Here is a 23,420-nt window from a genome sequence, read left to right as displayed (position 1 = left end):
CTTTTATATTTTGTCCTTATCTTTTTTTATTAAGGTATAGGGATGAGCTCTTATGAATAATCTTGCTTCTTGCTAGTGACAATAATAAGCACTGCTAGTTGTACAATATAAACAACAACAAACACAAACAATAACGATAGTAATTGTGCAAAACAAAAGCTTATTCCCATTTTTATTTTCCTCTTCTCTTGATTGCTTCATAATCTAGCAGCTTAAAAACTGACATGATATTACTGATAGTAATGTTGGGTGATCTATTGCTATGGATGAAAGCTGCTTATGATTTTAATGTTAATAATATTAGCAAATATAACATACAGCAAAACACAGGGACTAATAAACAAAACTGTCAGTTACTATATCTGTAGTAAAATTACAACAAACTGCATTAAAATCGATGATTTTAATTAAATATTACTACAGATATAACTACAAATGGCCGTTTTGATGTTGAAGTGTCCCATGAATGTGGTCAGGTGACGTCACGCGCTGGATTACCACGTGATGTGCTGGGGATCAGCTGATGGGGAATCACTTCCTCACTGAATTGGCGATGTTTTGACGGAGTATTTTCGCATAATACAGCGCTGGATCATCCTTCATGTAAATTCAGTCACATTTAAAGGTATTTCTCACATCACCTCTCATCATATATTTTATTTCGACGCGGGAAGGAACTGGTTTTCCCGACACATTAGGCGATGTTTGGCAGTCATGGATTATAATGAATGCTTTCAGCTTTCTTTGAGGAACAAAATTAAAACATGACAGCAGAATATAAACATTTAAGTGTAGAAGAAGGCATATATTTGTCCCACGATTGTCGTTAGTTTGTAAAAAACCCTTATTTTGTGTGTGTTTTGTGCTTAATCCACTTACACAAGCATTGTAGTGTTATGCTACTTTTCCAGAGATCTAAATAAAGCCATATATATATATATATATATATATATATATATATATATATATATATATATATATATATATATAATTTTGTTTGTTGTGTGAACACTAAACCTTTTCGTAATCTGTAATATTTCATTTTTAAACTAACGTCACCAAGGAAACATGATACGTCAGCAACCAGCATCATATCAGTTACTCAGTTGCTTTATTAAGAAGACATATTTCCTCTTTTTTTTAAAGCTTTTCTATGTTATTAATTCGTCTGTAAATAGTTTTTGGACATATTATTTAAATAATTAGCCTAATTTAAACTTTAAAAATACCATAATAATTGATTTAGACATGCCCAGACTACTGTACAACATGTAAACAACTCCCGAAAATCTCCCTCACAGATTTTGTTACTAATAAATTATACAATAATCAGAAAAGTGCATCAAGTAAAATAACTGCCTATCATATGCTTTTGTCTTTTAGATGCTCTTTAGTGTGTAATGTTGTATATTTTAAACGCTTGACATAACATAATATGAACATTTACATCACATTGTTACGTTACTGATCTCATAAGGGAGAATTTGCCGAACAAATATACAGTCAAGCCCGAAACTAATTTAAGGCTTGACTGTGTGTATATATATATATATCCTAGAAATGTCTTTTTAATCCTTTGACAATGTAGTTAGTTTGTAAAGACCCTCATTTTGTGTGTCTTTTGTGCTTAATCCACTTACACAAGCATTGTAGTATGATGCTACTTTTCCAGGGAGCTAAATAACTTGTACCAATAAATATATATCCCGATATATCTGTATTCTTCTCTCTGTTGTGTTTATAATTTTTTTAAATTTTTTTTTTTATGAAAACACTTTTGTCTGTAATATTTAATCTTTAAACTAACGTCACTGAAACATGATACGTCAGCATCATATCAGTTACTTACAGTTGCTTGGTTTAGAAAATATTTACTCTTTTTATTTTATTTTATTTTTTTATTTTTTTTCTATCCTTTTAAATTTTTTTGTAAATTATTATTATTATTATTATTATTATTTTACATAATATTAAAATAACTAGCCTAAGGAGCATCGTTAAAATGGAAAAATACCATAATGGTTAATTAAGACTACTGTACAACACGTAAACAACTGCTGTAAATGTCCCACACAGGTTTTGTTACTGATATATTGTACATTAATCAGAAAAGTGTATTATGTAAAATAACTGCTTATCATTGTTTATGCTTTTCTTTATTCCGATTTATCTCCTAGAAATGTTGTTTTAATCCTTTTGACAGTATAACTAGTTTGTAAAGACCCTCATTTTTTGTGTCTTTTGTGCTTAATCCACTTACACAAGCATTGTTGTATGATGCCACTATTCCAGTGAGCTAAATAGAACAATAAATATGTATATATATTTTTTATTTTGTCTGTTGTGTTTACATTAAACCTTCTCGTAATCTGTAATATTCATCTTTAAACTAACATCACTAAGGAAACATGATACATCAGCTATCAGCAATACATCAGCTATCAGCATCATATCAGATACTCTTGATACTCTTAGCTGCTTGATTTAGACGACATATTTCCACTTTTTAAGCTTTTCTGTTTATAAATTTGTCTGTAAATTGTTTTTGGACATAATATTAAAATAATGAGCCTAATGGAGTAAAAAACAAAACAAAAAAATTATAACTGAATTAGACATGCCCAGACTACTGTACAACTATACAGTTAAAGTCAGAAGAATTATTATCCCCTTTTTTTTTATACTTCCCAAATGTTTAACAGAGCAAGAAAATTTTCACAGAATGTCTGATGATGTTTTTTTTTCTGGAAAAAATCTTAATCGTTTTATTTTCGGTTAGAATAAAAGCAGTTTTTATTTTTTTTAAACCATTTTAATTTCAATATTCAATATTATTAGCCCCTTTAAGTTATATTTATTCCGATAGTCTACAGCAGTGATTCTCAAAGTGGGGGTCGGGACCCACCAAGGGGTCGCAGGACAATGAAGGGGGGGGTCGCCTGGTGATTTAAAAAAATCTATTCAGATTTAATAAACCATAAGAACTACCATAATTTATCCATAACCTACTGAAGAGAAAAAAATAGTCATTTATAGTTACTATATAGTTACTATAGTAGCTTATAGTTACTAGTTCTGTTGGATTGCGACCCCTGAGGTAATTACATTATATTAAAGACATGGCAATAGCGTCAGATGCAGCAGCTTGACTTTATAACACCAGGACTTTATAACACCAGGTTAAATGTTCTGGCCTGTTTACAGCACTGACATCCATAAAGAAAATAAACGAAGAATAGATTTCAGTCAATTGGAGTGTGTGCGCCATTGCATGCAAGGTTTCTGTATTTATAACCACCTCAGAAAATATTGGGGGTCGTGGGTCACTGGCATTGTCATTTTGGGGGTCGCGGGCTGAAAAGTTTGGGAACCCCTGGTCTACAGAACAAACCATTGTTATACAATACGAAGGCCTAATTACCCAAACCAGCCCAGTTAACCGAATTAATCTAGTTAAGCCTTTAAATGTCACTTTAAGCTGTATAGAAGTGTCTTAAAAAATGAAATATAATACAATAATAAAAAGTATCTAGTCAAATATTATTTACTGTCATCATGGCAAAGATAAAATAAATCAGTTATTAGAAATGAGTTATTAAAACTATTATGTTTAGAAATGTGTTGGAAAAAAACTGCTCTCTGTTAAACAGATATTGGTGGAAAAATAAACAGGGGGGCTAATAATTAAATAAAACAAATAAGACTTTCTCCAAAAGAAAAAATATTATCAGACACACTGTGAAAATTTCCTTGCTCTGTTAAACATCGTTTGGGAATGATGTCTTTTTGCAGAAGAAAATAAACAATAACATTAACTAGAACAGAAAGATGCAAAGGCCACATCACGATACACAGATTGATGTTCACAACATAATAGAATTCCCTCAAGAAAACAAAAGAAAAAATAGATTCAATCAAGTAAATTAATTATAATGAGAAGTGTGCTGGCTCCACAGCTCCACACCGCAGCACTCGCCAAACCTATTACATTAGCCCATTACTTACGGCATCATTTAAAGACATGTGAAGAGTTTGTAGTGTTTGTCTTTTGTTAATGTGTTTTGAGAGCTCTGGTCATCGTGTGTGTGTGTGTATGTATGTGTGTGTGTGTCAGTTTCTCTTCATGAATACCTCAGACAGTGAAGAGGACTCCTACAACGAGAGGTCCGCTCTGGTCCAGTCCGAAAGCCCAACCGTGCCCTCATACAACCAAGACAATGCCATGTCTCTCCCCCAGGACACAGACAGCAAACGGGTCAGATCTCACACATTCACATCTACCTTTACAGTCTGTGTATGTTTATTACTGTTCAGAAAGCCTTGTAATAAGCTGCCAGTACATTCTCTGTTCTTTTACAGACTTATTTCACTACATATTATTATTTCTTACGCATTATATTATTATTTCAAATTAAAACGTCAATAAAAGTCACTTTGTTAAAGTGATGAGTTGAATTTGCAACATCAAAAGTCTACAGAGCAGAGATCAACATCTCATAACTGTAAATAAACACTTGTGAATCACCAAATACAGAAGCTGTTAATCTGCCGATATTTATTCCAGTGTAAAGTTAAGGCTGATGTGTGTGTGGTCTCCTCCACAGAGCGGTGCGGTCCGCTCGAGGTCCGCCTCGGGCTCTGGAGATGCCGGGCCGGTGGACAGAGAGCGCGCAGACACCCCTGATGGAGAGGAAGAGGAGCTCACACTCAAATACGGCGCGAAACACGTCATCATGCTCTTCATCCCTGTCACGCTCTGCATGGTGGTCGTAGTGGCCACGATCAAGTCCGTCAGTTTCTACACCGAGAAGAGCGGACAGCGGCTGTATGACCCGCTTTACCTTTTAGTTCACATAATATCACCGCTGCAGCTATCTATGTACTCTTATGTTGCTTTAAATGCAAATTCTGTTCTTTTTTTATTTTCTTTCTGTTATTAAGGAGATTGAAAAACAGACAGCTGTTCTCTTTTTGCAGAAGATATAAGAATTATGACTATATTTCTTCACCCTCACGTTGCTTTCACGTTGTTGTTTTTCTGTATTTTTTTTTCTTTTGTTAAGGAGAACACTGTACTCCCTGCAGACAAAAAAAATTACTGATAGTGTCTAATTCCAGTATTAGGTGGATTAAAAAAGCTATTATTGGCCTATACCAGTATTATTTTAATATATTGTTGTTATGTCAGTAAAAAGGTATTTTTAAATGTGTAAAACAATATTAAATTTTATTTACTTTACTGCCTTCTGTCAGATGTCACCACAGCAGGATGAACAGAATTTATTTTACTGTTTGTACTTTGTTTTTTATTTTGTTTAGTTTTTTGCTTTGATTTCGTTTTTTTCTTAAATTTTTTGTTTTGTTTTGTTTTTTTGGGTTTTTTTGTTGCTTTGTTTAGTTTTTTGCTTTGATTGTTTTGTTTTGTGTTTCGCTTTTTGCTTAGATTTTTTTGTTTTCTTTTGTTTTTTGCTTCATTTTTTGCTTTGCTTTTTGTTTGTTTTGTTTTTTGCTTTGTTTTTTGTTTTTTTAGTTGTTTAGTTTTTGCTTTGTTTTTTGTTTTTTTAGTTGTTTAGTTTTTGTTTGTTTTTTGTTTTTTTTAGTTGTTTAGTTTTTGTTTGTTTTTTTGCTTTGCTTTTTGTTTTTTTAGTTGTTTAGTTTAGTTTTTGTTTGTTTTATGTTTTTGTTTTGTTTTTGTTTAGTTTTGTTTCTCTTTTGTTTTGTTCATTGCTTATTTTTTTGTTTTGTTTTTTGTTTAGTTTTGTGTTTTTGCTTGTTTTTTTTTTGCTTTTTGTTTTGTTGTTTTTGTTGTTGTTTTTTCTTTGTTTTGGGTTTTGTTTTGTTTTAGTACTCTCCTCATCTCATTACTTTCTTTATTAGGGGTAGCCACTTTACATAATTTTTTTACCTTTTATATTTATGTGAACCATTTCATTTTATTTAATTTAATTTTTTCCCAAATAACAAAACAGCCATTACTTTCATAGCTTTAGTCCCTAGCTGAACAGCATACTGTGCAACAATAAAACAAAAGCATCACCTTGATTCAAGGGTGTATGTTTGTATTTTTCAGCATCTATACCCCATTTGAAGAAGACCCGAACTCAGTGGGCCAGCGTCTGCTGAATTCGGTGCTCAACACTCTGGTCATGATCAGTGTGATTGTCTTCATGACCATCATCCTGGTGCTGCTCTACAAGTACCGCTGCTATAAAGTGAGACCTGCTTTACTCTTACTATAAAACTATTGCTGTTATCAAAATCATCTTTATACCCTCATATTCCCTTCATTAATCTACTAATACAGTAGGGATAGTTCACCCAAAAATGAAAACACCCTGTTAATTTACTCACCCACAGGTTCTTTCTTCAGTAGAACATTTTGGATTAAAGATTTTGAGCTGAATCAGTGGTCCTTGGTGATTCATGTAGTGAATTTTAGATAAAAATAAAATGTATACAAATAAGACCAAATCAATTGTTGTGGTTCCTGATGACACACTGAGGTCTTGTAAAGCCAAATGAGCGGTCCGTGTCAAAAAATTAAACATTATTTACAATGTTATCAGCTTTAATTCACAGCCTGCTCAAGCATGGCATGTGTGAATGTAGTCCGATTACAGTCCTGTCGCTTTATTGTTGGGTTCTTCCTAAAAAAAAGTGCAATATTTAAGGGTTTAGAGAGCAGTTCTGGATACAGTCTATGATTATAAACACTTGTCTAGATAAGATCTAAACCCTGTTTGTGTGTGCAGTTTATTCACGGCTGGCTGATTCTGTCCTCGCTGATGCTGCTCTTCTGGTTCAGCTTCATGTATCTGGGGTGAGTTCTGCTTATTTCTGCTTCTTGTTTGCTTTTATTTTGGTTTATTTGCTTTTTATCTTATTACTGTTTAGTATTGACTTCTAAGAAGGATTTTTTTTAGAGTGTCAACAGTTTTGTTGTTTTTCCAGAGAGGTCTTCAAGACATATAATGTGGCGATGGATTATCCGACGCTGCTGATGATCATCTGGAACTTCGGTGTGGTGGGAATGATCTGCATCCACTGGAAGGGTCCGCTGCGGCTCCAGCAGGCGTATCTCATCGTCATCAGTGCCCTCATGGCCCTCATCTTCATTAAATACCTGCCCGAGTGGTCCGCCTGGGTCATCCTGGGAGCCATCTCTATATACGGTGCTTTGACTTTTGAGACTGTTTAGTGTGTCTCATATAATTGTCTTGTTTGTGTTGAATAGACGGATTATTGTTTCTTTAAAGGGATAGTCCACTGAATTATACTGCATGGATGAAATGCACTCACCTGCCACTTTATTAGGTTTACTACTTTACTAGTACCGGGTTGGACCCCCTTTTTACTTCAGAACTGCCTTAATCATTCGTGGCACAGATTCAACAAGATACTGGAAATATTCCTCCGAGATTTTGGTCCATATTAACATGATAGCATCACGCAGTTTCTGCAGATTTGTCGGCTGCACATCCATGATGCCAATTTTCCATTCAACCACATCCCAAAGGTGCTCTGTTGGATTGAGATCTGGGGACTGTGGAGGCCATTTGAGTACAGTGAACTCATTGACATGTTCAAGAAACCAGTCTAAGATGATTCACACTTTATGACATGGCGCCTTATCCTGCTGGAAGTAGCCATCAGAAGATGAGTACACTGTGGTCATAAATAGATGGACATGGTCAGCAACAACAATCAGGTAGGCTGTGGTGTTGACCAGATGCTCACTTGGTACTTATGGGCCCAAAGTGTGTCAAGAAAATATCCCCCACACCATTACACCACCAGCAGCAGCCTGAACCGTTGATACAAGGCAGGATGGATCCATGCATTCATGTTGTTTACGCGAAATTCTGACCCTACCATCCAAATGTCGCCGCAGAAATCGAGACTCATCAGACCAGGCAACGTTTCTCCTATTCTTAGCTTACAAAAGTGGCACCTGGTGTGGTCTTCTGCTGCTGTAGCCCATCTGCCTCAAAGTTGGATGTGTTGTGTGTTCAGAGATGCTCTTCTGCAGACCTCAGTTGTAACGAGTGATTATTTGAGTTACTGTTGCCTTTCTATCAGCTGGAACCAGTCTGGCCATTCTCCACTCACCTCTGCCATTAACAAGGCATTTACACCCACAGAACTGCCGCTCGCTGGATTTTTTTTTCTGACTATTCTCTGCAAACCCTAGAGATGTTTGTGCGTGAAAATATTCAGATCACCCCATCTGTCACCAGCAACCATGCCACGTTCAAAGTCACTTAAATCACCTAAAATAGCTTAAATCACTTCTCTAATCTGATGCTTGGTTTGAACTGCAGCAGATCGTCTTGACCATGTCTACATGCCTAAATGCAGTAAGCTGCTGCCATGTGATTGGCTGATTAGAGATTTGCGTTAACAAGCAGTTGGACAGGTGTACCTAATAAAGTGGCCAGTGAGTGTATATAATGAACGTTAATGGTTCATTAGATTATATTTAGTTTTGTCTAGGTTCTTTATTTTCCCATATGATTCTACAATTTATGTAATTAAATTGAATTGAATTTTATAATGTAAATAGAAACAGAACTATTGTTTTGTAATTTTACCAAATATTTCCCCTTTATTTAATTTTCTTTCATTTTTATAATACAACTATTCATTTCTTTAGTCTTGTAGATAAAATCAGCACTTGTATTTTGTAATATTTACCTCAATTTATTTTAATTTTAAATTAAAATGAAAATTAACATTTTATATTTAATTTAAATAAATTAAGAATTTAATTTTTGACTAAATGTAATTGTACTCAGCTTTTCCATTTTATTCATTACCTTTTTTTACTTTTAATCACTAAAAATGCTCATATCTGCTGTATCAGGTAATGTGAGTGTCGTGTGTTTTTCAGATCTGATCGCGGTGTTGTGTCCGAAAGGCCCGTTGAGGATGCTGGTGGAAACAGCTCAAGAAAGAAATGAGCCCATTTTCCCTGCGCTCATATATTCATGTACGTCCTGCCTAATGAATCTCAGCACAGGGCGACACAAAGTTAGATTAATCAGTATTCATTCGAATACACACTAATAAATGTTTTATCATCTCAGCTGCCATGGTCTGGATGGTTGGAATGGCTGACTCTAATAATCCAGATTCAGGTGAGTGCTATATATATATATATATTGCTAAATGCCCAAACTATCATCCCAAATGATGTTTAACAGATTCAGAAATTTGCCCATTATTTCCTATAATATATTTTTTCTTCTGCAGAAAGTCTTATTTGTTTTACTTTGGCCAAAATAAATAGAATAATTTTTAAAACCCATTTTGGGTCAATATTATTAGCTATCTTAAGCAATATTTGTTTTCGATTGCCTACAGAACAAACCATCATTATACAATAACTTGCCTAATTTACCTAGTTAAGCCTTTAATATAATAATTTAACTGTAAATAAAGTCGACTATAGTTGTTGTAATCTAGAAAATAGTGAATTATCTGCTGTTCTCTTCCTCTCAGCTGGTGAAAGGCGGCGCAGTGGGGGCGGAGTAAGGACACAGGAAGGGGTGGAGTCAGAGCATGATGCGCCTCAGGCAGGGAGGAGGCAGTATTCAGCAGAAGAGGACCTGGAGGAAGACCGTAAGTGGTCACAGACATGCTTCAGATACATTTGGTTAAGACTTCACCTTTTAGTTCTCAGTTCTGTTCTGTAAAATTTACGAAAGTGGGAACCGCATTCAGCATGCAAATAAAATTCTGAAAAAATCAGTTAGTGGCAACCGCATTACTAAAACTGTGTGTGCACAAGTGAACTGGACTAGTTGTTAATGAGATATTTGGACTGTGTATCAGAGTATTCTCTCTGCTGCAAGAAAAATCACATTGAATGAGATTCATTTTGACTCATTGGGGTTGCCAGATCTTGCTAGAAAATCAAGTAGAGAAATAGAGAAAAAAATCGCATAATAAAATTAACTATTAATTTTTATTAACTCCACAAACTTCAGTGTAATGGTGCTTCATAAGTGTGGCTTAAAATAAGAGGACATGGCAAAAACTCTATTATTGGTTTAATTGGTTTATATTGGTTTAATTAAAATTGTATACTAATATTATTTATCAATTATTAATATATTATTAATTAATTTATTATTTATTTAATTATTTGAGTATTATTGGTGCAGTCAAATGATAAATTGATATTAATCATGTCCAAAATAAAAGTTTGTATTAAAATAATATGCTGTATGTGTGTGTACTGTATTGATTTATTATATATCTAAGTATTTATGTGACATTTTGTTTTGTTTTATACTTTTGTATTGTCTGTTTGTGTGTTAATTTATAAATACATAGTAAAAGTACACAATATTCTTACATTTCATGTGTTGTGATGCAATTAATTATTTGCCAGCTCTATTTATTATTAATATCAGTTATGTTGTTTTGGTAAAAAATTATCAGATCATAAACCGTTCATATTATTTGGTTATAGTTTTGCTTTAAAGACTTAAGTAGGGTAAGTGTGCATAATGAAGTTAAAATGCCTCAGCAATTGAAGGCAAAGTAAACAAACAGGTTTAATGTTTTCCTGGGTCTCCTGTGATTGAATCGTGTGTGTGAGACAGGAGGAGTGAAGCTGGGGCTGGGAGACTTCATCTTCTACAGTGTACTGGTGGGTAAAGCAGCGGCGACTGGAGGAGACTGGAACACCACACTGGCCTGCTTTGTGGCCATCCTCATCGTAAGTCTAAAAACTTCTCATTCACTAATAACTGCTTAACTACTTCATCAAGTCTGTTATTCTGACCAATTCTGCAGTAGTTTGATATTGATTTGTATTGGTATTATTTAATATATAATATTAAATATTGCAAAATGATGTGTTAGGGATAAATTACATCTGTGATCGCAGAATCAGTGTTGCAAGATTGGGCGGTTTTGAATTTATGCAGGTAAAAATGGCATAGACGAATTGACAAAATTTGAGTGGTTTTGAAACGTAAATTTTATGTGCAGTTTATTTAAAAATGTATATCTGTATGCTCCTACTCCATTAAAGGGCCATGAAACCCCCTCGTTTCAGCAGGGTGTTTTCACACCTCTACTTTGGAAAAAGTCAGAAAAGTGGGTGTGTCCAGCTCTGTTTAGGGGGGAGTGTCGGAGGAAGAAAAGTGGGATGGTGTGGGAGTGTCTATTTGGGCACGCGCGAGGTTCAGAGTCAAAATACACACACACACAGTAAAAAGTGATGGTGTTAAACCTACATGGACATCTGTAGTCGAATTATTTGCCAAATTATTAAATGGTGGACTTTAACTGCAGTTTGGCTCTTTCATTCAGGGAATTCATTCATGCCCCTCGCGACAAACGCGATATTTGATTCGAGGAACTGCTCTAAGCGTGTATTTTTCATGCAATGTTTGATACCGCACGGCGAATGAGAGAAAAAAAACCCTCAGCATTTCCCGGAAACTTAGATGCACACGGCAGGTAGCGTCAGAAAGCCGCGTGTGTTATTCCGGTCACTAAATGCGGTAAAAACCCTACATGAGGTTAAAGTTTGGTTGTGGTGCTAACATGTTTACACTCGGTGCAATAGTTTGTTAGATACGAACAAACTGAATAAACAAAGAGCGCTGGTCGCTCACTTACCAAATCTGTAGAGACAGGACAATCACCAGCAACTAGAGCCGCGTCTTTAAGAAGAGAAGACTACAAGCGAATCCGGATCTCAGCGTTTGGAGATGAGAACAGCTCTCAGGTAAACAATGTTCCTCCTTAGACACGTAAGTTATTGTTGTCGCGCGTCGCGTACACTGTAATCCACATGTGACGCCAGCTGCGCTCTCACAGAGAGAAAATGAAAACGAAACTTAACTCCAGCAAACTATAAAAGCAACACTTCACGCTTGTTTTGCCAATACAATGTGGCGTCTCTGTCGTGTAAACACTGTGACAGTAATGAATATTAATGAAGTTGCACAATAGAGCGCGGTGATTGGTTTGAACCAAGCCTTACTCATGCATTAATGCATCACACTGTAAGACGTAATAAGACACACTCTAATACAGACGCCCAGTCTGCACGCTGAAATACAACGCTATTATGTCATGACCGTGATGCAGCTTCAAAAATTCGTTTCAAACCGGAAGTACGAATTTGCTTGAAATAACGCAAAAACAACCAATTTACACTTTTTAGTGAAATATAGGTTTCCTAATAGTGTTTTTAGCAGTGTGGGACACAAATACGACTGTCAACAGCTCAAAAAATGTGTTTTGGTGTTTCGTGACCCTTTAAGTTAGTTAGTAGTGACCAGTGTATAGCGCAAACCATGTGGGCCACCCACAAGAGGAGGTGAGGGCACGAACAAATCTGACTCCTCTTCGTATGCACGCACATCACGCAGCACCTGCATTTAAACCCACAGTGATTTATCCTGACACTTATCGAATTTTTTCCCGCAATTAACAGCAAAAACAAAAAAAGTAAAAGTAAAACATACAAGAGGTAGCGTAATCTACACAACATTAATTGCAGTGTGTGGGTGAAAGGGGGCAGAGTTTCGATGTGTTCTGGTTCTGGAACTGCTGGTGTTGGTTTCTGTACGAAAACCAATATTCAATCTTTAATCTATAAATCTTTATAGATTAATAATATTCAATCTTTAATCCATAAAATATATAACAGTTAAAGTAACTAGGTTAACTTTGTTTTAAATACATTACAATTAAATAAAGTATTAATCTAATATTGGGGTGTTTTGGTTTTGGACAGCTTTAGGGCTGGAAATAGCTATATCTGACAACACCGTGCAGAACAAAGCCCTATCAGCAGCCCAACTGAAATCTGAAAGGATTTACTCTGAAAACAACCATCATGCATATACTTTATTCTGCTTTTTACACGACTATGTGCCACAAAATATAGATATTAGACACAAAACATTGTTCTGAGACGTAATAGTTCGTTAGTAATATCAAACGCAAAGCTGACAGAAAGGAAAGCAGCTCATGGAGTTTACATTAACCCGCGCATTATTCAGTCACAAGATGGCGCCAAACGGTCAAATACGCAAAGCTGACAGAAACAAAACTGGATAAAGAAGACGTAGGCTATTCAGTCGCAAAACGGCGCCAAACTGTTAAAATCCGCGGTAAGGCAGATAAACAGACACATATGATTGGTCAAGATAGTTTGAAGTACCCAGAGAAGCGTGTTGTTCAGCAGTTGTTACCGACGGATGGATGGATGGATGGATGGATGAAAACTGATAGACAGATGGATAGATACAAAGGGCTGTTGGGCCTCATGGCTGGAATTGCTCAGGGCTCCCAAATCACTAAATCTGCCCCTGATTGAAACGTGTAAGTGTCTAGTGTAATCTAGTGTAATTGTGCCCCATAGGGTCTGTGTCTGACGCTCCTCCTGCTGGCCATCTTCAAGAAGGCTCTTCCGGCTCTGCCCATCTCCATCACCTTCGGCCTGGTCTTCTACTTCTCCACAGATAATCTGGTGCGGCCCTTCATGGACAGCCTGGCAGCACATCAGTACTACATCTGACAGACTTTTAAGAACCCTCGTCAGGTCACACACTCAGAGCGTTTTCTGAGACGCTCTCGGTGAGTCCAGCACACCTGTAAAAATATCAAACCATCTTCTACGTTTTGGTTGCGCTCACATCAGCACTGTGGAGTTTACAAGTAGTTTTGCTATTTTTTTTTTTAATACGGTAAACATTAATGTAAGGTGGGTTTTCTTTTCAAACAACGACGATTTCCAAAGAGAAAGAGCAAAATGCTGCTAGATTCAGTAAATGTGGCCTACATGTTTGGTAATAAACGAATGACACAAACAGGTTTTCCTAGATAGTTTTTATTTTAGAGTTACTAACATTGACGTAGATTTATAAAAATAAACATAAAAACATTCAGATTTTGGTATATGCTTGAGGTCAAAATGATTTTTTTGTTTAAATATTTCATATATATATATATATATATATATATATATATATATATATATATATATATATATATATATATATATATATATATATATAATAATTTTGCCTTTACCTATATAGTGATATACATCATATAAGTAAAAGCAAAATTATTATCCCTCCTGAGAAATCTTAATGTGATTAAAATACAATCAGAACGTGAGATTGACAGGCGGATCGGTGCAGCGGCAGCAGTAATGCAGTCATTGCAATCATTGTTGTAAAGAAGGAGCTAAATCAAAAGGCAAAGCTCTCGATTTACCTGTCAATCTATGTTCCTACTCTCACTCACCTATGGTCATGAGCTTTAGGTCATGACTGCAAGAGCAAGATCTCAGACACAAGCAGCCGAAATGAGTTTCCTCATAGATAGGATGAGGAGCTCTGCCACGCGGGAGGAGCTTGGAGTAGAGCCGCTGCTCCTCCACGTCGATAGAAGTCAGCTGAGGTGGCTCGGGCATCTGATTTGAATGCCTTCTGAATGCCTAACTAGGAAGGCGTTCTAGGCATGTCCCACCAGGAGGACGCCTCGGCGAAGACCCAAGACAAGGTGGAGGGACTATGTCTCTCGGCTGGCCTTGGAATACCTCAGGATTCCCTCCCGAGGAGCTGGAGGAAGTGTCTGGGGAGAGGGAAGTCTCAGGTTCTCTCCTTAGACTGCTGCCCCCACCACCCTGCCCAGGATAAGCGGATGAAAATAAATGAATGAATGAAAAAATAATCAGTTAAATAAACTCAAAAGCAACTATTTAGTTGTTCAAACATACAACGAGATGATAGACCATGTAAACCCTAGCACCATCAGTGGCAGCAGGCTTGAGCAGAAACTCAATTGAAAATACTGGGGTAAATTCATTCAGTAATTTTCACTCGGTTTAGTCCCTTTATTCATTAGGGGTCGCCACGGCAGAATGAACCGCCAACTTATCCCGCATATATTTTTTTACAAGGCAGATGCCTTTCCAGCTGCAACGCAGTACTGAGAAACACCCACTTTGACATTTACACACATACACTAAGGCCAATTTTGCTTGTTCAATTCACCTGTAGCGCATGTGTTTGGACTGTGGGGGAAACCGGAGCACCCGGAGGAAACCCATGGCAACACAGGGAGAACATACAAACTCCACACAGAAATGCCAACTGACCCAGCTGGGGCTCAAACCAGCAACTTTCTTGCTGTGAGGTGACAGTGCTAACCACTGAGCTACCGTGCCTCCCCTAGAGTAAATTACATTTTCATGTTTTAAAGAGATGGCAGGGAAAATGGAATTTAATGCAGTGCTTCTTGTCCGGTCTGGGACCCACTTCATATCGTATATCTATCAGGCAGTGAAGATCACTGATTTTTAAAGACGTGGCATTCTTAAACATGGCGTTTTTGTAATGGAAAGACTGAAGTCATTGGGCTGGTGGTCTGAAAATTAAAAGTCTGTGTGCATATACCCCATTGTTAAGGAAAAGTTGAGGATTTACATTGTTTATTTTTATCCTGTGGCTGAAACTGGTGTCCATATAAAATGCTAATACAGTTATATTTTAATAGTCTTTCTCATTTACTTCAGTACCAAAAATGACAGAAAAAAGATTTTGACTATTTTATTCCGTCAATTTTCTGTCAGTCAGTTAAAAAATGTTCTCCAACATCTTTGCATGTCTTTATTTTATACTATTAATTTGAGTTATCATATGTTGGTGTAGCTTTTAATGTAATAAATATAAAAATAAAATATTTATACTATGAGCAATACGTTTGGTGCAGTGTTGAGGAACCAGTAATATTAATTAATAAACATGTTTTAAAAAACAGCATTTCTGTTATTATATTATAGTTTTAATATAAACAAATACCACTACTAATGATTAACTATAGAAAACATAGTACTTTTATAGGGCGAGGAATCGTATACGGTACAGATTTTCAAACTCGGTCCTGGAGGTCCGGTGTTCTGCAGATTTTAGCTTCATCCTTGCAGGTGTGTTGAGGCAAGTTTTTTCTAGAAAGCCTAGCCAGAGCTTGGCTGTTTCTCAATATGCGTTCTTCAGTGTTCTTGCGTCATCATCAACTGCCAAAGTTCAGTTCCAATACTCAAGACCAAATAACGGAGGACGTGTAAAACTTCCCAGATGTGTTCTTGATATTGAGGAAACATCGATGCAGACTTGAGCACAGAAGTCGCTCAAGAAGTACCAGAAGTCATTGTGGCTGAATAAAGGAGGTGGGAAGTGCAGCATTTTATATAGATTTATGGACCAGGGGGGCCAAGTCAGAGCACTCACTCTGGTCCCCCTGGCTCTGTGATTGGTTGTGGAAATTCCTAATGGATTCCTTTACTATTGGCTTAAGATTGGCAATCAAATTTTGGGACATTGCAACCTGCAGAACCAGGGAAGTAAAAAAAAAATATATATATATATATATATATATATATATATATTAGGGATGCAGTTAGCCCACGGTTCAATACATACCTTGGTTTTTTTTAACACGGTTTTCGGTGGCTTGACATGTTTTTTTTTTTATTCTATAGGCAATAGGAACAGTAAGAGGTTAAGGAGAAAAGAATAAAAACGCTTTATTGCAATACTCATTTTGTTTTACTTAAAAGCCAAGTAAAGTACACTAGTTCCTAGTGTATTTTATTTAAAAAAATTACACTGAAATCTCACAGCTGCTGGTAGCCCATGTACAAACTGGGGAACACATAAAATCCTACACCTTGAAATGAGTTTCCTCATCTCAGCTCATGGATTTAGAGGCCCACACAGTCAATTCTGGAAGATATAAAACGCACATAAATTATTTAAACGCAAAACCGAGAAAACCACAATTCACAAGCGTGATTTGAACCGTGGAGGTCGTACCGTACGGTTCAATAATATATTGAGAACTGTGGCATCCCTAATATATATATATATATATATATATATATATATATATATATATATATATATATATATATATATATATATAAATTATTATTAAAGTTCAGAGATATAACTTATTTACCTCAGGAGTTTCCTTAAATGAGACGATGAAAGAAAAGATCACCATGAAAATCTTAATAAAGGCATAAACACATTAAGGGAATTTATTTGCTGAAATTCATATTAAAATTAGTTTCATTTATATTGTTCAACGTATATTTGTAAGGTCTTTATGCAGAGTATATATTGTGAAGGGGAAAAACAATAAATCGTATGAATGTTGTAACGTTCAAATAATTTTCTCTTAAAAACACAAGAAGGTCACGTGACCATCAGGAAGAACGCAGCATCTCATTTCTCACGAGACGTGTTCTCTGTTCCCGCGGTCTCCCGAATTCGTTCTTCCGAGGTAACTTGGCAAGACCGGTTTTCACAAGAACGCGAGTCCGATCTCTGCGTTCTTGGAATTGAGAAACAGCCCTTGATTAGCTAGCCCAGGTGTGTCTGATTGGGGTTGGAGCTAAAATCTGCAGAACACTGGACCTCCGAGACCCCTGATATATAGTAACTTTATTGACTTTGATTACAATATTACTCTTTTTTAGAGTAATAAAACTTCAATGGTCCTGTAATAACCCTCAGTGACACTCCAGTTTTTTCCCCCACAATGAGTATTTTAATGTTTTTTAAAGGGTTAATGGATGCTTTTTGCATTTATGTTAAAATAAAGTGCAACCTGATTATGAAGTGTTACATATTCATATCGGTGTCGAACTGCTGTAAAGTTAATGATGACGGCCCTAGTCTCGGAGCCACCGCAAAGTCATAATAACCAATTTTGTACAATTTGCGTTCCTTTGTGTAGATCTGCAGGGTGTTTTCTTTGGTTTACATAGATTTAAAAACTCTCGTCAAAGGTACTGTTGAAATACACACACTGGGAATGTGAGCTTCGTCGTCGCTCTGTGATTTCCTTCTAGACTCGGATCAGGTTTGCAGCTCATAGAAAATGTTGGTGCCTTGCTTTATTGTTTTCTTTTCAGTGCCATCAAAACTGCACACCGAGTTACTGAGACAAAACTGCATTCATTACTTGAGATTCAGGTCAATAACTATATACGTTTTACTTAAAGGGACAGCTCACCCAAAAGTAGAATTTACTCACACTCAAGTGGTTGCACTTTTTATTCCATAAGATGCGCATGAACTATGATGGAAACACTTTTAACGAACAAATTCCAGTGTGTGCATTAAAAAAGGTCATGTGATTTTGTTAGAAGAGATCATGTGATGATCAAAATGTGTGTGAATGGACAAACCAGCAGGCTGAGCACATTGTAAAACATCTATAATGTTGTTTTGGTCATTCTGAAACGCCATAACCATTTAAATTTTGGTGTTATATTATTAATTACGTCCAGAATTGTCAAGAGCGTCTGCACTTCGCATCTCACACCTTCAAGCGTCCACTGCGTGTCGGCATTTGTCTTCTGAGGCACAAGTAATTGATTAAATAACTAAAAGATTCATGCAGCTTCTCCTACAGTAAATTCAGTTTTTACTGTTGATATTTTGCGCCAGTTAATCAGAAAGTGACGACTTTGTTCTCTTTGACTCATTGGATGGAAACGCTGCTTTATTTGCACGTCTTTTATGTGATATTACAGTTTTGCACATACATTTAATTCACATTTTTGGATGGGAACATAGCTAATGGCTGTATTTTGCCAACATTCGTCAGTATATCGTTATCTTAAGGCTGCGGTATACATCAAACTAATTAAAAAAGAACTTAATTTTGGCTGGATCTAGTTTGAAATCGCGAAAATTCAGTTCTTTTTTCGATTTCGTTTAATCTTAACCGGGATCTTCACATTGTGTTCAACAGAAGAAATTCAACCAGCAACAGATGAGAAAATGATGAAGGAATTAAATTTTTTGGGTGAACTATCCCTTTAACATCAAGTGGCATCTATAACCATTCGATCCTAGTGTGGGTTTGGAAACTTGTTTGTGCTATGTAATTATATTAGGCTTACAAGAGTTTTTCGCTGTACGATTCTCTCTCAGCTTTATAAATCTGTTGGTTTTTATTAGCTGTTAACTGGATAAAAAAACATGGCCATCAGTGGATTTTATACGGCTTCATGAGACGGTTCATGGATTAGAGCTGCCTGAGAAACATGTGCAGGTGGTTTAGGAATATTTTGCAAATGCGGAGCGCGTTTTATCTTTATACTGAAGAAAGAAATTATATTTACTACAGATTCAAATTTTAATTGTTTTTATATGTTCATGTTTTTTTTTCTTTCTTCTTTGTTATTGTCATGCACAGTGCTTGGTGTCGTGTAATATTAATAATAATAATTAAAGACGTATACAAATAAACCAGAATGAAGGATTCTTCCTGAGCTGGATTGTTTTGTGTGTGTTTGTGTTTCCATCAGTTTGTTGCATAAAATGTTCAGAAGTACTACTGTTTAATTTTTACTTTTATACTTTGATCATGTAAAACCTGTGTGTATCTGACTTATTTTAAGGGGACCTACTGTATTATGGCCCCATTTACAACATGTAAAATGAGTGTGTTTATGAAGTTTCAGCTCAAAATACCACACAAATAATGTTTTATAAATCTTTAAAATTGCCTCTTTTGGTCTTTGATCCTAATTGTGGCATTATGATGACTGTCGCTTTAAATTCAAATTAGATGGTGTTCTTTTTAAAAAAGGGCGGAGCTACAGATGCCTGTGTGTCAGTATAGTGGCAGATTCAAAAACAAGACTAGCATGCTATGCTAATGAGAGAAAGATTGTCACTAATGGGCGGGGCTTTCTCCCTCTGATGACACGTAAAAAGGGAGAATATTAATCAAAGTGTTCCTGCAGACTGTTATCAAGTGTGATTATAAAAAAATAACTTTAATATATTTTTACCATTAGAAGCTGGTTATATTCACAGACGGTTGCCACACAACTGTGTTTAAACCCCTTATAAGCATGATTTTTGCATAAGAGGTTCACTTTAACAGCCCATTTACACAAGGTGTCAGCGTCAACGCTTTCCATTCACTTTGAAAGGGTGACGTCAGGCATTGCCGATCTGTCGGTGCCGCGTCAGTGGCGTTGCTCTGCAGAAGTTTGTAAATTCTCAACTTTTCAAGGGCCAATGGAAGCGTCAGGAATAGCTTTATGCAAATACCTCAGCTCAGACAGTAGCCGATTGTGGACTAATTTCATTGGGTGACGCTGCATCAGCCCCAACTTCAGACACGTCCTCGGTCAAGCGTTGACGCTGAAGCCCCGTGTGAATGCACGGTAATACTCACCAACCACCTTTCTGTGCCTAATGCCATGAGAGGTTAAACTGACAAGACTTCAAACCATGCAAAAGGTTTGTTTGTTGTTCAGTGAGTAACTGAGGCACAAGCTCAGAAGGCTCCGCCTCTCTCCTATAATTGAGGGCGGGGAGCAGCAGGTCATTTGCATTTAAAGGGACTTTAACAAAAGAAAGGGCTTTTAGAGCATGGCATAATAATATTCTTAGCTGAATCTTTACAGAAACATTCTGGCAATACTTTAGCCAAAACATTATGCTATTTTTTGTGCCCGTAATAAAGAAAACACAACGCTGAAAACATATCAATTGCTGCTTGAACGTTTTATTAGTCAAAAAAAAAAACTACAGTGATGTTGGCAAAACAAAAAAAGTGAAGTGTGATACCGTAACATTTAAATTCACAACACGCAAAAAACAAAACCCTAAGTCCTCCATGATGTGCCTTCAATTCCGTTCCTCAAACTGAGATTTGTTCTTCAGTAAGAAAGCCGCTAAAAACTCGATGGGATTTGGAGGCCTGGAAGAAGATGGACAGTGAGATTAATTGTTTAATTAGACAAAAACTAATATAAATATATATTCGTCGCTGCATTACTGAAATCATTTTATTTTAAATAATGTCATTACGCTACATTCAGGTTCTAGAAGTAAAAAAACTCTACAGGGCAACTGATTTTTACTCTTGGTAACATTTAAAGACAGGCTGACTGTGAGCTCTGAGGTTGTTAATCAATGGTTTATGCTTTTGTTATAAGTTTTGTAACTAATTTTAAAAATGTAATTTTAATCATGTTTGACATTGGAATTTGTGCTGAAAAACTCTACCCATGATGAATACGGCATTTTCCGTTGCTCAAATTCACACCAATAGGATTTACATCAAGCACACCAAAAGAGCTTCAGCTCAGGACACTCCTACTATTAATTCAAGTAATATAAAAAAGGAAATCATTTTTAAAATAAGTTTATTTGTTTGCTTTAAATCATGTGGTGGTAAGTTTTCATACTGGTTAATTAGATTTCGTCTGTTAAACACAAAATAAGATATTTTGAAGAATGTTAAAAACCCGTAATCATCAACTTCCATAGCAAGAAAAACAAATATTATTGAAGTCAATGGTTACCGGTTTCCAGCTTTCTTCAAAATATCTTCTTTCGTGTTTGACAGAAGAAACACAAACAAGTAAAGGGAGAGTAAATGATGGCGGAATTTTTGTTTTTGGGCAAACTGTCCCTTTCTACACTAATACAGACCTTTCCTTGGCCAGAACCGACAAGCCCTGCAGGAGAATAGGAACCACCGTCTGATCCAGGTACGCTCGTGTGGGAAGAGTCTGCAGCGTCTGAGGGTCCACCTTCTGTTTGCCCACTTTTTCAGCAGTTTTCTCATTCTCCGCTATTCTCTGGAGAAACACACATGCGACCGAGTTTGAATAATAATATATCCAAATATTATTAATATAGCCAAAATGATGCCTTTAAAAAAAACAAAAAAACGATTCCATTGAAAAACAGGTCGATTAAATTGCCCAAACCAGCTTATAAGTTATTATTAATCAGGCTATTATTGCTGTTGTTGATATTTTTATTAGTTACACATTATATAAAATAAAGACTATGCATCGTTGATTATTCAATATCTGTACCTGAATTCAGTTAGACTCTCCAATAAAACTGATTAGAAATAATAAATAAAACTTTCGTCGTTGCTATATTGTATTTATCTATCCTTGTACATCATTCGAGACTCACTCCTTTACAAAATTACCCCAATCAATCTAAAATGTTGACATCTTCCCCCATAAAGCTGTTTAAGTCATCTGGTGAAACTGTATTCATATTACAATAAATATAGCAGAAAATCTAATTATTGCAATGTCAGATTTTTTCCAGTATCGTGCAGCCCTGTATTTAACTATTAGGTATTTCAATTATAGTATTTTAAGTTTCTATATTTCCGATACTCACCTCAGCTGCACATTTTATCCATAATTATTATTTTTTACACAGCTTTTAGTTGTTTTAATTAATTTAACGTTTCAGATATTTTCCGTTGTGTTTTGGTCATTTCTAACATGCAAATATTTTATTAAAGAACAACTTTTTATTTAATTATTCGTGTTTCTCAACCAAAACTTTTGTCAATGTAACAAAATGCAAACCATTTTACCTGGATGTTTTCGGTGAGGCCATATTCTGCATGGGGATTTTCTGGGACCTGAAATAAACAGAAAAACAAAAGGATAAACGCAAACTATCTTACTTTAAATGATCTTCAACTAATGATACTTACAGGAGTGTGTCCCTCCATGCTCTCCCCGGCATCAGTGTGTTCTGTAAGGGCCAATAAAATTAATTATTAAATCACAATAATCAGACCATTTCAATGTGGTAATGTCATTGGACTGCTTGTTATCAAACTATTTCATAACTGTAACAAGAGGCAATCCAATAATAAGTTAATGTTGAAACAGCTATCATAACATTATCAATATGTGACTCTTTTTGGATTCTCGGAAGCTATAAAATATAAAAAATGTAAAACAGGAAATATGCTGGGAGCACTGTTTTTGTTTACATCCCTCAAAATGGCGTATATTAAAGTTAAACGGTATCCTTACATTAATATGCTTCATTAATATGACTCAGCTTAATAAAACCGGTCGGTTTCAGTAGTGTTTGAGCAAATAAGTTAGTCATTTTTGCGACTGCACAATAAAACCGCCCATTAGGAAATAATAAATACATTCAATTTAACAACGAATACCTTGCAGTACATTAGGAGTCTAGTATATGTGCATGTGAAGTCACATACTGTAGTGAATGGCGGGATTCAATGGGCCACTGCAGAAAAGCTCATCACTTGAACAGCTTGAGCAGAGGTTTAACTCTCTCTATCAATTGCTTTCACTGAGGATATCTAGACGTTTAGTAAATTGGACAATATATGAGCGTAAGATAAAGAAAAAAGCTTAGAAACAGCACTTACCGTCCGCCATAGTTTGTTGTTGGTTTCTACGCAGTGGACGTTGCGCATGCGCAAAACGCGCGCTTGAATGACGCGACGTAGAATCTGAACCGGGCGTGGCCTGCAGAGACTTCTTGTTTGCTCTGGTCTGAAAATTGGTCCAATAATTATTTATTACATGCTCTGGCTGTTTG

The 23,420-nt window shown here is 36.0% G+C and overlaps 2 protein-coding genes across 4 annotated transcripts; one reads left to right on the top strand and one right to left on the bottom strand.

Moving 5' to 3' along the window:
* Nucleotides 1-503: 503 nt before the first annotated feature.
* Nucleotides 504-13,919, top strand: psen2 (presenilin 2). Of its 2 annotated transcripts, none has more exons than XM_073948865.1 (11): nucleotides 504-625; nucleotides 4,115-4,255; nucleotides 4,605-5,366; nucleotides 5,444-6,212; nucleotides 6,753-6,820; nucleotides 6,952-7,172; nucleotides 8,891-8,989; nucleotides 9,087-9,137; nucleotides 9,502-9,621; nucleotides 10,611-10,726; nucleotides 13,394-13,841. In XM_073948865.1, the coding sequence occupies exons 4-11, from the start codon at nucleotides 6,054-6,056 to the stop codon at nucleotides 13,547-13,549; spliced, it is 990 nt and encodes a 329-aa protein (XP_073804966.1). In that variant the 5' UTR covers nucleotides 504-625; nucleotides 4,115-4,255; nucleotides 4,605-5,366; nucleotides 5,444-6,053; the 3' UTR covers nucleotides 13,550-13,841.
* A 6,641-nt stretch (nucleotides 13,920-20,560) lies between these two features.
* dpy30 (dpy-30 histone methyltransferase complex regulatory subunit) lies at nucleotides 20,561-23,335 on the bottom strand. Of its 2 annotated transcripts, NR_130111.1 has the most exons (6): nucleotides 23,248-23,335; nucleotides 22,552-22,592; nucleotides 22,429-22,476; nucleotides 21,513-21,661; nucleotides 21,084-21,176; nucleotides 20,561-20,775 (listed from the first exon to the last, which is right to left on the bottom strand). NR_130111.1 is itself a non-coding variant. In NM_001002438.2 (5 exons), exons 1-5 carry the CDS (start codon nucleotides 23,255-23,257, stop codon nucleotides 20,703-20,705), a joined length of 321 nt encoding a protein of 106 aa, NP_001002438.2. In that variant the 5' UTR covers nucleotides 23,258-23,335; the 3' UTR covers nucleotides 20,561-20,702. The 2 variants fall into 2 exon arrangements, 1 of the variants encoding a protein (NP_001002438.2); NM_001002438.2 differs by lacking the exon at nucleotides 21,084-21,176.
* Between the last annotated feature and the right edge of the window lie 85 nt (nucleotides 23,336-23,420).

Source organism: Danio rerio, chromosome 1, assembly GCF_049306965.1.
Source record: "Danio rerio strain Tuebingen ecotype United States chromosome 1, GRCz12tu, whole genome shotgun sequence".
NCBI classification, from domain to species: Eukaryota; Metazoa; Chordata; class Actinopteri; order Cypriniformes; family Danionidae; genus Danio; species Danio rerio.
Note: the sequence above shows the minus strand (reverse complement) of the source record. Positions and strands in the feature narration are given on the sequence as shown.